The sequence below is a fragment of the Polypterus senegalus genome, chromosome 7, assembly GCF_016835505.1.
Source record: "Polypterus senegalus isolate Bchr_013 chromosome 7, ASM1683550v1, whole genome shotgun sequence".
NCBI classification, from domain to species: Eukaryota; Metazoa; Chordata; class Cladistia; order Polypteriformes; family Polypteridae; genus Polypterus; species Polypterus senegalus.
In genome coordinates this window covers 157,268,146-157,283,052 of record NC_053160.1, presented here as the reverse complement: position 1 = coordinate 157,283,052, position 14,907 = coordinate 157,268,146, and the positions used below count along the sequence as shown (strand labels likewise).

The window sequence follows — 14,907 nt, the reverse complement described above, 5'->3', positions numbered from 1 at the left end:
ATCATGTCACCTCTTAATCTTCTTTTGCTTAAACTGTAAAGGCTCAGCTCTTTTAATCTTTCCTCATAATTCAACCCTTGTAGCCCTGGAATTAGCCTAGTCGCTCTTCTCTGGACCTTTTCTAGCGCTGCTATGTCCTTTTTGTAGCCTGGAGACCACAACTTCACACAGTACTCAAGATGAGGCCTCACCAGTGCATTATAAAGGTTGAGCATAACCTCCTTGGACTTGTACTCCACAGATCTTGCTATATAACCTAACATTCAGTTAGCCTTCTTAATGGCTTCTGAACACTGTTGGGAAGTTGATAGCTTAGAGTCCACTATGACTCCTAAATCCCTTCTCATAAGGTGGACTCTCGATTTTCCGACCTCTCATTGTGTATTCAAACCTAATATTTTTACTTCCTATGTGTAATATTTTACATTTACTGTCATTAAATTTCATCTGCCACAAATCTGCCCAATTCTGTTTGCTATCCAAGTCTTTCTGTAATGATATAACGGATTCCAAATTATCTGCTAATCCACCTATCTTGGTATCATCTGCAAACTTAACCAGCTTGTTACTTATATTCCTATCCAAATCATTTATATATATTAAAAACAGCAGCGGCCCTAGCACTGACCCCTGTGGAACACCACTCTTAACATCGGCCAGTTCTGATGAGGTTCCTCGCACCATCACCCTCTGCTTCCTGTGTCGAGCCAATTCTGCACCCATCTAAAAACATCACCCTGAACTCCCACTTCTTTTAATTTGATGCCCAACCTCTCATGTGGCACCTTTTCAAATGCTTTCTGAAAGTGAAGATAAATAATATCATAAGCTCCACTTTGATCGTATCCTTTTGTTGCCTCCTCATAGAATTCCAACATGTTAGTAAAACACGACCTGCCTCTTCTGAACCCATGCTGACTGTTCAGAATAACTCCTGTCCTTGCCATGTGTTGCTCAATCTTATCCTTAATAATTCCTTCCATTAATTTTCCTGTGATGCATGTTAAGCTTACTGGCCTATAGTTGCTTGGATCTGCCCTGTCACCCTTTTTATATAATGGGATGATATTTGCCATTTTCCAGTCCTTTGGAATCTATCCAGTGCACAGTGACTTCCTAAAAATATGTGTCAAGGGTTTATATATGTACTCACTAGCCTCCTTAAGAACACGAGGATAAATATTATCTGGTCCTGGTGATTTGTTTGATTTCATCTTATTTAATCTGAGCAGCACTTCTCCCTCTACAATTTCCAAATCCCTCAATACCTCCTTAGTAGTCGTGTTTACCTCTGGGAGGATATCCACTTGTTAACTTGTAAACACCTCAGAAAAATATAAGTTTAGGGCATCTGCTATTTCATTGTCTGTATCTTTTAATTCCCCTTTACTATTCCTGATGAACTTGACCTCCTCCTTAACTGTTCTTTTACTACTAAAATACTGAAAGAATCTCTTGGGGTCTTCTTTTGCCTTATCTGCTATATTCCTCTCCAACTGTCTTTTAGTCTCTCTCCCTGCCCCCCCATTCCCTAGTTTAAACAATCCTCAACTAGCCTACACATACGCAATACCCAATACATTGGTGCCCCTCCGGTTCAGATGTAACCCATCACGGCGGAACAGGTTCCATCTGTTCCAAAAGGAGTCCCAATGCCCCCATAAACCTATACCCTTCTACCCTGCACCAAGATTTGAGCCACACGTTAAGCCTTCTAATCTCCTCAATCTTACCTGGACTGGCGTGTGGCACAGGCAGAACTTCGGAGAAGACTACCTTGTCAGTTCTGCTCCTCAGCTTGGTACCTAACTCTTTGAATTTGGAACGCAGAACTGACAGACTACCCTTATGTATGTCATTTGTTCCAACGTGGACAATGACAACTGGATCCACCCCCGCTCTGGTCAAGAGCCTATCCATCCTTCCAGGGAGGTCTCCCACCTGTGCTCCCGGAAGGCAACACACCGGGCGAGACTCTCTCTCTATGGAGCACACCTGCATTTCAATCCCCCTAATGATTGAGTCCCCAACTATCACTACCTCTCTCTTTTTGGGAACTGGTTTTGAGGTGGCCCGTTGGGGCTCCTCAACCCTGCCTTCCACCTCAGAATTATCAGAGTCACCGTCCAGCTCCGCCAGGACATGACAACGGTTAGACACTTCTAATTCTGGGTTTGATGCCCCTGGACAGTGTGCACCCTAGACAGATATAAGTATTATCTCTTTATCTGTCAGTTCACCCCTAGACAGATAAAGAGATAATACTTCACCCTACTCACTATGTGTCTATTGTGCTAAAAGAAGCCTGAGCACCTGTTTTAACCAAATGCTACATTACACAACTTCAAGTCGTAGGATATGTTGCAGATTTCAAGACCAGACTAGGTAAGTTTACATGACCGAAAACTCCTTTCCCCTTTTGCTGACAGCCAATAGTGTGCTGCCTGTCAGAGCTGGTGTTGTACGAAGATTTAACAGGTATTTGAACCTGTGACCTGTTGGATTTGTCGGGGCAAAACAAGTTGAAATGAGTCTCTAGATATGTCACATTTATGCAACTGGCCTTCAAGGGAACATGCTGCTGTCTGCCTCTATCTTGCTAAGAATATATAATTGAAAGCTACGATAGAAAAATCTATAATGTGATATCGCCTTTAAAAGAAGCCAGGAGTCCAGGAAGAACTAAGGAGACTACTATCTATTTTAAAATTAGGAAAAGTCAATGCAGAATGTTTTGTAAAGACCATCTTTTAAAAGATCCATTAGCCAGAGGACTAATAGAAGGTACTGTAAATACCATTTTCTGTAGTAAAGGTGGAATGGCTGAAGTGGAAGTTTCTTTTCAGGTCAGCAGGGCCTCCCACTACTGTTACAAGGGGACAAACGTTGTTATTTTTTTGTGTCACAGATGCATTTTTTTCTGCATGTTTGAGATATTTGTATAGAGATCTTTAGCCTTAGAAACCTGAAATATATCATTCATTCCATTCTATAGTCTTATTATAATAATGCCTTGTACCTCACTGCATCTTCATTTTGTTTCTTGTGCTTGCTGTTATTTTTTGTAGCTCTGTTTCCATGAAGGCACACTCCTGAGGGTGCACTCTTATAGGTTATGCCGTGTAATGTCACTAATGCAACATTTTATGAGGCCACTCCAAGTGCTTTGTCCAAAATTGTGTTTAAAAACATTCTAATACATTAATATGCTTTATCTAAATAGTTCTCTGGTTTTTTACTTGTAGCTTGTTTCTTTTGGACTTTAAATGCTGTCTTATATTTTGGTTATGGTGATCATTCTGTTGCCTTCCAGTTTTGTTTGACCTTGTTTTTTGACTTACATTCCTCTCCTGCTCCTTATTCTGTTACCCATGTGGCATGCAATAATGGAATATCAGAGGCGGCATAGTGGCACAGTGGGTAGTGCTGCTGCATCGCAGTTAGGAGACATGCAGATTAGGCGCATTGGTGATTCTAAATTGTCCCTAGTGTGGGCTTGGTGTGTGTGTGTGCCCCCTGCCTGGGGTTTGTTTCCTGCCTTGCGCCCTGTGTTGGCTGGGATTGGCTCCCGTGACCCTGTCATTAGGATATAGTGGGTTGAATAATGGATGGATGGATGGAATATCAAGAATAGTTAAGAAGTGTTAACCACTTTGCAGCGTGTATCTTCTCAGTTATAATGAAGGTCTTCAGTGACCAGCCACTGTATCCCTGTTGGATCTGTACTGAATTCAATGTTACACAACAAAACTGAAGCTACAATTAGAGATGTTTCCAGTGTTCATCCTTATCTGATATTAAGGTTTAAAAAGTGATTTTAACATTTCAGTGTTATTTTTATTTGTTTATGTCTTCATTAAATGGAATATGTCACATATTTTGTGACCTTGTTGTGATGCTACATGCTGATAGACATGTGATTCCACATTACATGATGTGCAGTGTCACAGCAGCCAGCTATTTACTGTCAAACCATTTGTTAAAGGGTATTCAAACTTTGTTAAAAAAGGAAAGACCTTGCAAAATAAATCACAAATTTGGAATCTATAATTTAGAATAACAAAATAGAAATCTAAATTTAGAATCGCAAAAGAAATAATTTTTAAGCAAACACTTTATTAAAAAGTTAATTTCTGTCTTTAATCATTGATCAGATTAACATCAAGTGTAATGTGTTTGTATAAACTTCTTGCCCGTCTCTGTTTCCAGTGATTTGGCTATCACTTTGTCAGGCTACTTTCATTTGGGTCACCCATAAAAATCCGTGCTGCTAAGATTTCCTTTTCCATCTTCATCAATTGTATGCTGTGTGTTGTGTTCGTCACAATACCTTTCAAGACTTAGACACATTTATTTTTATATTTTCCTTAATCTTCTTCTTGGTTTACTACAGTTTTCTCTTCGTTTGCCTTTGAAGAATAAGTATGTGCACACTCCTTCTAACACTGAATGCCACAGTTCAATTTCTGACACATTTCAAACACAATGAGTTCCAACCCATTCACTAGCTTCAGTACACGAGCAGCACTATTACTGAATTCTGCTAGTGACACTTCTACTCATCATCTAAACGCTGAAGTCAAGCCCGCTGTTATATCCTTCTTTCACCCATGAAACAAATCTGCAACAGTGATCCAGTGAAGTTGAGTGCACCTGTGAGACTCATTCATCTATTTAGTGCTCCATGCACATCTTCTCTATCTTGCTCTATTTAATTTTAGTCCAAGTCAAAGACCACCTTCAATGTCAGTAGCTTGTGATAAAGAGATGACAATTGTTATAGTATTATTATTAGGCCTGGGAAGTTAACACGTTAATTTTTGCAATTGATGTGGCCTGTTTAATGCATTAAAAAATATTGTCCCATCCAGGGCTGGCATCGAGGCAAACTCCTCAGGAAGTGCTTTGGTCAGGGCGGCATTTCTTTTTCTTTTTTTTTTTTTTTAACATTATGAAACAATAATACAAAAGAGTTAAGTGTTTACCTAAAGAATCATATACATATCCAGTACCATATTTATATACTACTTTTAAACAAATTATATATTAAATGTTAAGTAAAATTTTCATTTAAAGGTTTAAAATTTTATATTACACTGTTCATAACGATACCCCACATGTCAATATGTAACACTAGTGTCCATTTTCTTAAATTATACCTGCTGACAGGTACAGGTGCCTGGTAGGAAAGGGGTGTGGGTTATGGCAGGCCTGCTGCGATGCTAGAGAAAAATTGTGAAGGTAAACGTTACACTTTTTTTTTCACTTCATAAGAAGATCAATTCAATGTTATATGTCAATGTCAATGTCAATTTATTTATATAGCACATTTAAAACAACATAGGAATGCTGTGGCCAAAGTGCTTTACAATAATGGAATACAAGAAAAACATACAATTAACATGAATAACATAAATAGAAATAAAATAAATGAACATAAATAAAATAAATAATAAACAGAAATAATGTTACATAATCTGGTACTAGGGACAACAAGAGACAACTGGCCAGAAGATGTAAGCACCCTAGGTGGCCAGTGTGAAGTACACAAGATAAATAGGCAGGATCAAGACCATGTAAAGATTTAAAAACTAGCAACAGGATTTTAAAATCAATTCTAAAACTGACAGGCAGCCAGTGAAAAGAAGCTAATATTGGAGAAACAGAATCAGACTTTCTTGCCCCAACCAGAAAACGAGCGGCAGCATTCTGGACCAACTGTAACCTGCGTATCAGGGATTTACTAATCCCAGAATACAGCGAGTTGCAGTAATCAAGGCGAGAAAAGATAAAAGCTTGAGTAGCTTTCTCAAGATCCCTAGAAGATAAAAAAAGGCTTGATCTTACCTAATAGACGAAGCTGGAAAAGCAACTCTTGACTATGGAATTAACCTGTTTCTCAAAAGAGAGGCTACTGTCAAAGATAACATCAAGATTGGGGAAGTTTGAGGTTTGCAAAAGACAGAGAAAGAGCCGAGAAGTCCAAGATCAATTTGGCCTTTAGCTGATGGACCCATTATAAGCACCTCTGTTTTATTTTGATTTAGATCAAGAAAATGATTAGCCATTCAGGATCTTAGTTCAGAAAGACAGTTGTGCAGTTGATTTATTGCAGAGTTGCAGATGGGAATACTTTGTATAAACCTGTGTATCATCAGCAAAGCAGTGAAAAGAAATATTAAATTTCCTAAAAGTAGCTCCAATAGGATGAAGGCATATAGAAAACAAAACAGGACCCAAAATGGATCCCCGAAGAACACCACATTTAATAGGAGCAGTAGATGAATAAGAGGAATTTAAAGTCACTGAGAAGTGTTTACCAGTCAGATATGACCTGAACCAGTTAAGAGCAGCCCCTTTAAGCCCAAGAAGATGTTCAAGCCACAACAGCAATATCTCATTGTCAATACTGTCAAAGGTAGCAGACAGGTCAAGGAGGACAAGGACTGCAGCGCTAGTAATAGAGATGTCATTGAATACTTTAAGGAGGGCCGTCTCAACACCATAATAACGCCTAAAGATAGATTGGTAGATCTCAAATAAGTTATATCCCATAAGTGCCAAATAAGCTATCACTGAGTGGCACTAAAACCAAAATAAGTGTCTAGTGCCTTTATATTTAACTTGCCAGTCTGTCTGGAAGCTTGCAATGTTGACTGCCTAATATAATGACAAAATTCTATGAAAGTATAATGGTTATTCTTACTGATTATTCCAGTATGCAGTATCTTCACCAATTTATGCAAAGAATTCCACATAACATTCCAAGTATTGTACAGCATTCTTATGGAGATCTTTTTAAGCATGCTAGGAGTGGAGTTTTAGGTAGAGCAGTGTTTTCTAACCATTCTTCTGTAGAGCCACATTTTTGTAACCCAAATAATCCCCAGGCACATCTTGATTCTACCAACCAAAAAGCAATAAATCTCTTAGATGTGCTAAATTGTCTGAAGGGGTGGGACAGGGGGCAGCAAGAAAAGCAACTTAGAGATTGCTGTTCGCAGACACAACACTTGTGTAGACTATAATTTTCAATTGTTGATGGTGGTGAACAATTGAGGTTAGTTTTTATGGAGTTTTAATGTATGCCCATTTAAGATATGCTTATTCTTTCAGTTAAATCAGTCTATAGCAGTGCATCCAAAGTCAACAATCGTCTTGATCATTTTTATTTGACATGTCTGTGTTTCACATCCCTATTTGAGAATTAATATATTGGCGTGGTTTTCTTATTGCCTTTTTTTTCAACTTGACTTTTAGGAAGGCATTCAAATTCAACTTCTTGCTCAAGTAGTATTTTGTTAAAATTTCAGGTTTATGGTCATTGTTTAAAGTTTAGTTTAAAGCGTGCCATTATTTTTTTTTTAATTGCTTTGTGTTAATTTTGCACTAATTTTGTGATTCAGTGTTATTTAATTTTATGTATGATTTATGTACTATATTAATGTTATAACTACATTTTAATGTAATTTTACATACACTTATGTCATTAATAATTTTCGAATCGATTCCAGCCCTAGTTATTATTAATACAGTCATGAAAGTGTTAATCTGTTGCTTGTTGGTGAGTAGAAAATTAACTTTATTGTGACATAAGCCACTTTTTTTCAGCCTGAACATATTTTGAAATTAAGTTTTACAAGAATAAGATGCAGTTTTTGAATATACAGTATATTATAACTTATGGTGAATGTTAGTTACCACATTAGAAGCACTGCCCTTCCTTTAACAAAGCGGCCATCTAGAAAATGGAAATATAACTTTGATAAAATCTATACAATCTGTGACTTACAAACAAGCTAGAACTCCATCACTCCAAGTGGATGCTTTCACTTACTTTGTCTCTCTTTTCATCTGCATTTTTCTTTATATACATTATGTTCAATTTACTTCTTAGACTTACTTTTTAAGCTACTGGTAAAGTGTATATGATTGTCAGTTGACTTTAATTTGGCATAAGCAGTCGAGAAAATTCACCTAAGCAATTTATACAGGAAAAATGTGATTTTTGCTATACTGAAACTTTTATTGATATACATTTATTTTATGGTGAAGCTTTCAAAATGTATTATGTGCTGCTACAGCAGCCCGTGTTAATATTTTTATTAAACTGTTTGGTACGTTCCTACCTCCACCCCCATTTAATTAATACATTTGGTATGTCCCTAGCTCCCTTTTTTCTATTGGCGCTGCTTTTGTTTTTACTTTAGTTCCCACCATATTGTATTTAGGTTAAGGAAATTATCGTCCTTTTACCTTTAGGTTATCAATGGTTTTACGTCCTAATACTTGTATTACTTATGGCAAGAACTCTACATTAAAGTATACGGACTCTCAGCCTTGACTTCTTGGTGAGTAAACTATCTGTCCACGTTCACTACAACCAGTTGGGCGACGCACACTCCGTACAGATTTGGTCTTGGGAGAGAAGCCTCACTAATACGGCGTTCGGGGACAGAATATATTGATTATTGCATGTTGTACAGTATCCTGTAAAGCATGTTATATGGCAGTTGGAGAACAACAAAGCTACATGTCTTTCATATTGCATGGACAGAGAGTGTTAAAAAATATAAAGAAGCTCTCTTTAAAGCTTGCTCAGAATATTATTCTACAATAATAGATAGCAATAATAAAAATCCTTGGGTACAGTATAGAACAGTGGCTAAATTAACAAATGGAAATTCAGATCTACAGTGCAAAATACCAACAGATATTAGCAGTACAGACTTTATGAACTTCTTCAATGAGAAAATTAAAAATATAAGATCCCAGATCTCAGCATCACAGTACAAACTACATACTAGCTTAGCAGGCCCTGCCTCACATTGCATTCAGCACTTTAGTAATTTTAATTCTGTAACTGAGCAGGAAGTCTTAACTTTAATTTCTAAAATGAAGCCCACTACTTGTTCCCTAGATCCAGTGGCAAAAAAACTAGTAAAAAGTGCAATGGATGTTCTTGCAGCGCTTATTCTAAACATTATCAATAGTTCATTATTGCATGGCACAGTACCTGATGCACTAAAGCTTTCAGTCATTAAACCATTACTTAAAAAGTCAGACCTAGACCCACACATACTAAATAATTATAGGCCTATTTCAAATTTACCCTTTCTCTGTAAAATACTAGAAAAAGTAGCCGCCAATCAGCTTCAGTCACACCTTATGCATTATATTTTATTTGAGAAATTCCAGTCTAGTTTCCACACAGGTCATAGTACAGAAACGGCACTAACGCAGGTTGTAAATGACATTCTGATATCCTCTGATGAAGGAAACTCCACTGTAATTATGTTGTTAGACTTAAGTGCAGCATTTGACACCATTGACCATTCTATTTTACTGCACAGGCTAGAAAATGATGTTGGGCTTGCAGGTACTCTGCTCACTTGGTTTCTTATTTATCAAATCGATTCCAATATGTACAGAAATGTGCTGACAGTACTCCATCATTATACACAGAAGTTCAATATGGTGTCCCGCAGGGCTCAGTACTGAGACCTTTACTGTTTTCACTTTACATGCTTCCACTGGGATCTCTCATTAGGAAACATAATGTTAATTTTCACTCATATGCAGATGACACCCAGTTATACCTTTCATTTAGATCAAATGAAGTTTCTCCGATGTTGTCTTTAATTAGTTGTGTTAGTGAATTAAAGGAGTGGATGGATGAGAACTACTTGTCTTTAAACACAGATAAAACAGAGATGTTAATTGTTGGAGGGAATGACGCTGATCACAACAATATTTTGTCATCATTTAACTCAGTTGGAATCACCATTAATTTTACTGAATCAGCCCGCAATGTAGTAGCTATCTTTGACTCTAGCATGTCATTTAAAGCGCATATTACAAAGCTGTCCAAATCATGTTTCTTCCATCTTAAAAATATTGGTAAATGAAGGTGCTTTCTAAATAAACAGGACTCTGAGATATTAATTCATACATTTATTTCTAGTAGGATTGACTACTGCAATGTGGTGTTCATTGGATGTTCAAACTGTTCTTTATACAGCCTCCAGTTAATCCAAAATGCTGCTGCAAGAATTATTACAAGAACAAGAAAATATGAACACATAACTCCAGTTCTTAAATCCTTACACTGGCTCCCAGTTAAGTTTAGGGCAATTTTCAAAATCCTCCTTTTAACATATAAAGCATTAAATGGCCGAGGTCCGGCTTACTTGTCTGAACTTATCATGACTTACAAACCAGAGCACACATTAAGATCTCAAGATGCCAGTCTGTTTATGATTCCAAGGATTAATAAAATAACAGTGGGAGGTTGAGCTTTTAGTTACAGGGCCCATAAACTATGGAATGATCTGCCTGCTACTGTAAGAGATGCCCCTTCGGTCTCAGCTTTTAAATCTCGACTGAAGACTCACTACTTCAGTTTAGCGCTTCCTGACTAGAGCTGCTGATTTACTGTACAGACTGCATCTCTGTTGTTAGTCATTAGCACTAAAACATAAGTAACATGATAGTTAGAATTGGATACTAACCCTCACCTATTCTGTTTCTCTTCTCGGTACTCAAAAGTGGCACTTGCTGCCACGGCCCACCTGCCAAGTTGTTTTGCCTGCCTAAGGTAAAGTCATCCCTGATGGAGGATTGCAGGAATCGTGGGAATGAGGGGTCTTTTCGTCAGATTACAGCTATTTCAGCTGTGGAATGGCCCAATGGGGGAGGCAGCTTGATGGATGAGGTCTCCAGGACTCTAAAAATATCCAAAACTTAATATGTGATATCATCTACTGTTAAATTCTACTCCGTACTTCAAGAATTTTTCTTCTTATACTGTATTGAGGATTTGTTCTGTTCTGTGTATTGTATTGTATTGTATTGACCCCCTTCTTTTTGACACCCACTGCACACCCAACCTACCTGGAAAGGGGTCTCTCTTTGAACTGCCTTTCCCAAGGTTTCTTCCATTTTTTCCCTTCAAGGGTTTTTTTGGGAGTATTTTCTTGTCTTCTAAGAGAGTCAAGGCTGGGGGGTTGTCAAGAGGCAGGGCCTGTTAAAGCCCATTGCGGCACTTCTTGTGTGATTTTGGGCTATACAAAAATAAATTGTATTGTATTGTATATATTGTGGAGTAATGTACAATATTGTACTTTGTATTATTTTATGTTATTATAGTATATGTTTATTCTAGAAGTAACTGCATGCAACTGCAAATAGAAAGGCTTAACAGCTATGCCAAAAAGGAGATGTATTATGGCATAGTTTTCATGTTTAGAATTCTTAATAGTTTATACTTTTTGTCCACCTGCATGGTCAGTTTGCACTTATTGTCCTGTTTTTTTACTTTTATTATACAAAGTATTTACTTGTATTGAAGGTTAGAACAGACATCTTAACAAGTATAGAGCCTTGCAACCTTGGCAGTGTTTTTGCTTTTATTATTTAGTGCTTTGTGAGAACTGGTGTTATTAGAATATGCATTTGGCTTTGGGTGCTCTCCACATGTATTTTGTTTTTCCTAATAAACATTGTATTAATCTGACAATTATCTTGTTTTTATTCCACAATAGTATAAATCAAATCCATTTACTGAGGTAAGTACATTTCAGTAATTCTGAAATATTTAATTAACACCTCACTGAGATTTATTGTCTCAACAGGGTCAAATTAAGGTGAGAATATTTACTTCTAAATACATACAGTAAGTATGAACAAAACTCAAGCATACCGTGTGATGTTCTCCATTGAGCTCAAATATAAAATTTCTGTCTTCAGCCTCAACATCAATTCCTGAATCGGGTGAGGTACGTTCTGCAGACTGAAAATGTTTGTCATGGATATGATACAGTTCATCTGCAACTTCCAGTTGACTCTTTCTTAAAAGTGCTCTTTTCTTTATTTCAAGTCTAAAGGTCCATTCTTCAGTCAACCTAAAAAGTAAAAGAAATCACAAACAGACGTGCTTAATTAAAAGTGGTCCCCATCCTTTTATATTACCTACAGAGGAAGTTTATAATCACAACGAATCAAAGTTTAATAATTTAAAATAGGAGAAAGACAAAGATAAGATGAAAGTCCATTTAAGGGCCCACTCAGAAATCATTAGTGACGATTTAGAGAGGTCAATCAACTTGATACAATGTATTTGACTTATAAAGGATTCCAGAACATCTGGAAGAAACCAACCAACATGAAGTGTGGGTGAGCAAACAGTTCCCAGAAGGTACTTGCACTTGAGGGAAGCCTACAGAACACTGCATTCAACTTCCTGAGCTGTTTCTTTTCCTTACCAGGTTAATACACTTATTTCCAGGTGTCGTTGCATGTAATATCCTTGTCATGTCTGTCTATCTGCATGAAACAACACAACTCTCTGTAGACTGACTTTGTTGAAACGTTGCCCAGTTTTCTTTATAAAAGTTTGTTGTGAAAGCTCAATTTTCGTCTTCATTAAGATATTCCAAAATGAGCAGACTGTACAACAGATTTTACATATCAAACACACATTGAAAACCACCGACAAATTTTTAAACTTGTCTGTCTTAAAACAGAGGAATATTCTGTGTGATTTCAATTACGGGTAGGTTTACTCTTTCCATTGTCCCATTGTGAAAGAGAATGAAACTTATGAGAAACCCCCGACCAGGGAGCAGTGAAAAGTTTTCATTTGTTTTTCCTTTTTTGTTCAGTTTATTTTGTCTGGCAACAAATAAAAGGGACAACCCATTTGGCATCCCAAAAATCATTCAGTTTCAAGACTGGAGTACTATATCTGTAAGTTTCTGTGATAGTGCCAAAAAGGTAACGACCGAAAGGAATAAAAATATCATCAAAATGGAATCTGCCTTGGCATTGTGGATCACTGACTGCAGGAAGAAGGACACGATAATATCATCCGTGAGAAAGCACGGAAATTGTACCAGCAGTTCGCTACAGGAGACGATTTTCCCAAACTTCCCATCACAATGTTCCTGAAACCTATAAAGAAAAGCCAGCACGAAACCCCACCAGAAGAGGACCCGTCCAAATGTACGACTCCTCCTGAAGTGCCTGAAGAAGAGACGCCACTCGTGGAGTTTTAAATCATCTGGATTGTACTGCACAGCTACCTCATCATCATCATCATCAATATCATTCATCATTGATGAGTACCAGTACATTTAATTTTTATTTTATAAATGAATATTTTAATTAAATGAAATTATTATGTATTTACTCTACTTATAACAAAGAAAACAACAGCGCATACCAAAGAAAACGCGCTTGCATAAATTACAGTACATATAGGGGTAACATCGGTATTTAACATTCTAGCACAGAGGGAGATATAACAGTACAGTACTGTACAGTATACGGGTTTACCTTTTCATTCTGTTTTTAGGTAATGTATTAAGCTGAGTTTGCAACGAAATTAAAGTGCTTCTGGGGCATACCGTATTTATGGTTTAAACTATAAAAATAGGCATTTAAAAGGCATTTTTTAACCATATCCAAAAGTTGCATTTTTTTCACAATTCGTGGGTGCTCTAGGAACGTAACCCCCACGAATTTTGGGGGTGTACTGTGTATATACACACACATCACTTAGGAGGCAGTCAACAAGCCTGATACAAGGTGAGCCTGGGATAAACGAGTAGATCAGATGATTGTGTGCTTCATGTGCTTCATGCCCTGAGTGCTATCCTCATCAGATTTTCTTATTCCTTTACCCTGATTGATATTCCCTTTGAACATTGACCTCGTAGGTCCGTTAGAATCCTCATTAAATGGCCATAAATATACAGTATATTTGTCATTATTTTAACATGGCTTTTTCATAGCTTCATTTTAGTTTAATCCTGATATTCTGCATATGCATTTATTCATCATTATAATTCATGGTGGCTCCAAAATCCTTACTAACTCCTACTTTCTCTGATGTTCTTTTACGGGTTTTCTGTGGTGGCGATCTGCTCCACCACCACCCAATTAAAGCACCTTAATTAAAGGCCAGAAGTCTACATGACCATCATCATCAAGTTATTCCATGTGAAACCTGAATACTATGAGGACCTTACTTTTATTCTATGTTAATTAGTGTTGCCCAATTTTATTTTTTATATTTTGTCTTTTTTCATCCTGTAAAGCACATTGAGCTATATCATTTGTATGAAAATGTGATATATAAATAAACTAGCAAAATACCCGCGCTTCGCAGCAGCGAACTACTGCCTTAAAATTTTTATTAAGAAGAAAATTAAACCTTTTTAAACTGAGGGAAAATATACCAATAATTATTTGTTAAGGATCTCTTTGTATACCACATTTTGAGTTCAGCCCTCCGGTTGTAATATGACCAAGCTGTGCGCTGAGCTTACTCTTTAGCATGTAACGTACAGTTGGCCATGTGAACAGTAATCTTGTTTCAAATCTCACAGTTTGGATTGCTGCTGTCATAATCGGTTTGAGTTTCATGGTTTGTTTCAATTACGACAGTATTTGCAGGACTTGTGTTGAAGTGACATTCGTCATCTGTCAAGCGTTGTAAGCATACAACCGGTTTCATCGATAACTTCACATCCAGCTTTTGAGAGTTTAAACATTCATAAACATCAAAGTGTCCACTACTGAAATCGTCACCTGTGAGTCTAAGATGTTTAAGAGGCACTGGCAGTTGTCGAAAGGTTTAAAATATTTGGCCATTTCAGTACACTTGAAAGCGAAAACCGAACAATTCAGCGGCAGCCATCAACTCACATGCAGAACCATAGGTGAAGGGCTTAAGCATTTCACTCTTATAGTGCTCCTTTGTAGTATAATTATCTCCTGTATAATACATAAGACACAATGTTCCTCCGGATATCAAGAGTGAGCCTGATATGGCCGTGCAATATGTAACACAGAGAATGGAAAAGGTAGGTGCCATCTCCGGGCATGGAAACCACTTGGTAAGTG

At 37.2% G+C, this 14,907-nt stretch overlaps 1 protein-coding gene across 1 annotated transcript in view; it reads right to left on the bottom strand.

Moving 5' to 3' along the window:
• Positions 1-14,907, bottom strand: part of lrrc2 (leucine rich repeat containing 2) — a 130,928-nt gene that overhangs the window by 97,358 nt on the left and 18,663 nt on the right. The window contains exon 3 of the mRNA XM_039759434.1: positions 11,702-11,903. Within this exon, the coding sequence (XP_039615368.1) occupies positions 11,702-11,903 (202 nt within the window). The remainder of the gene's footprint in view (positions 1-11,701; positions 11,904-14,907) is intronic.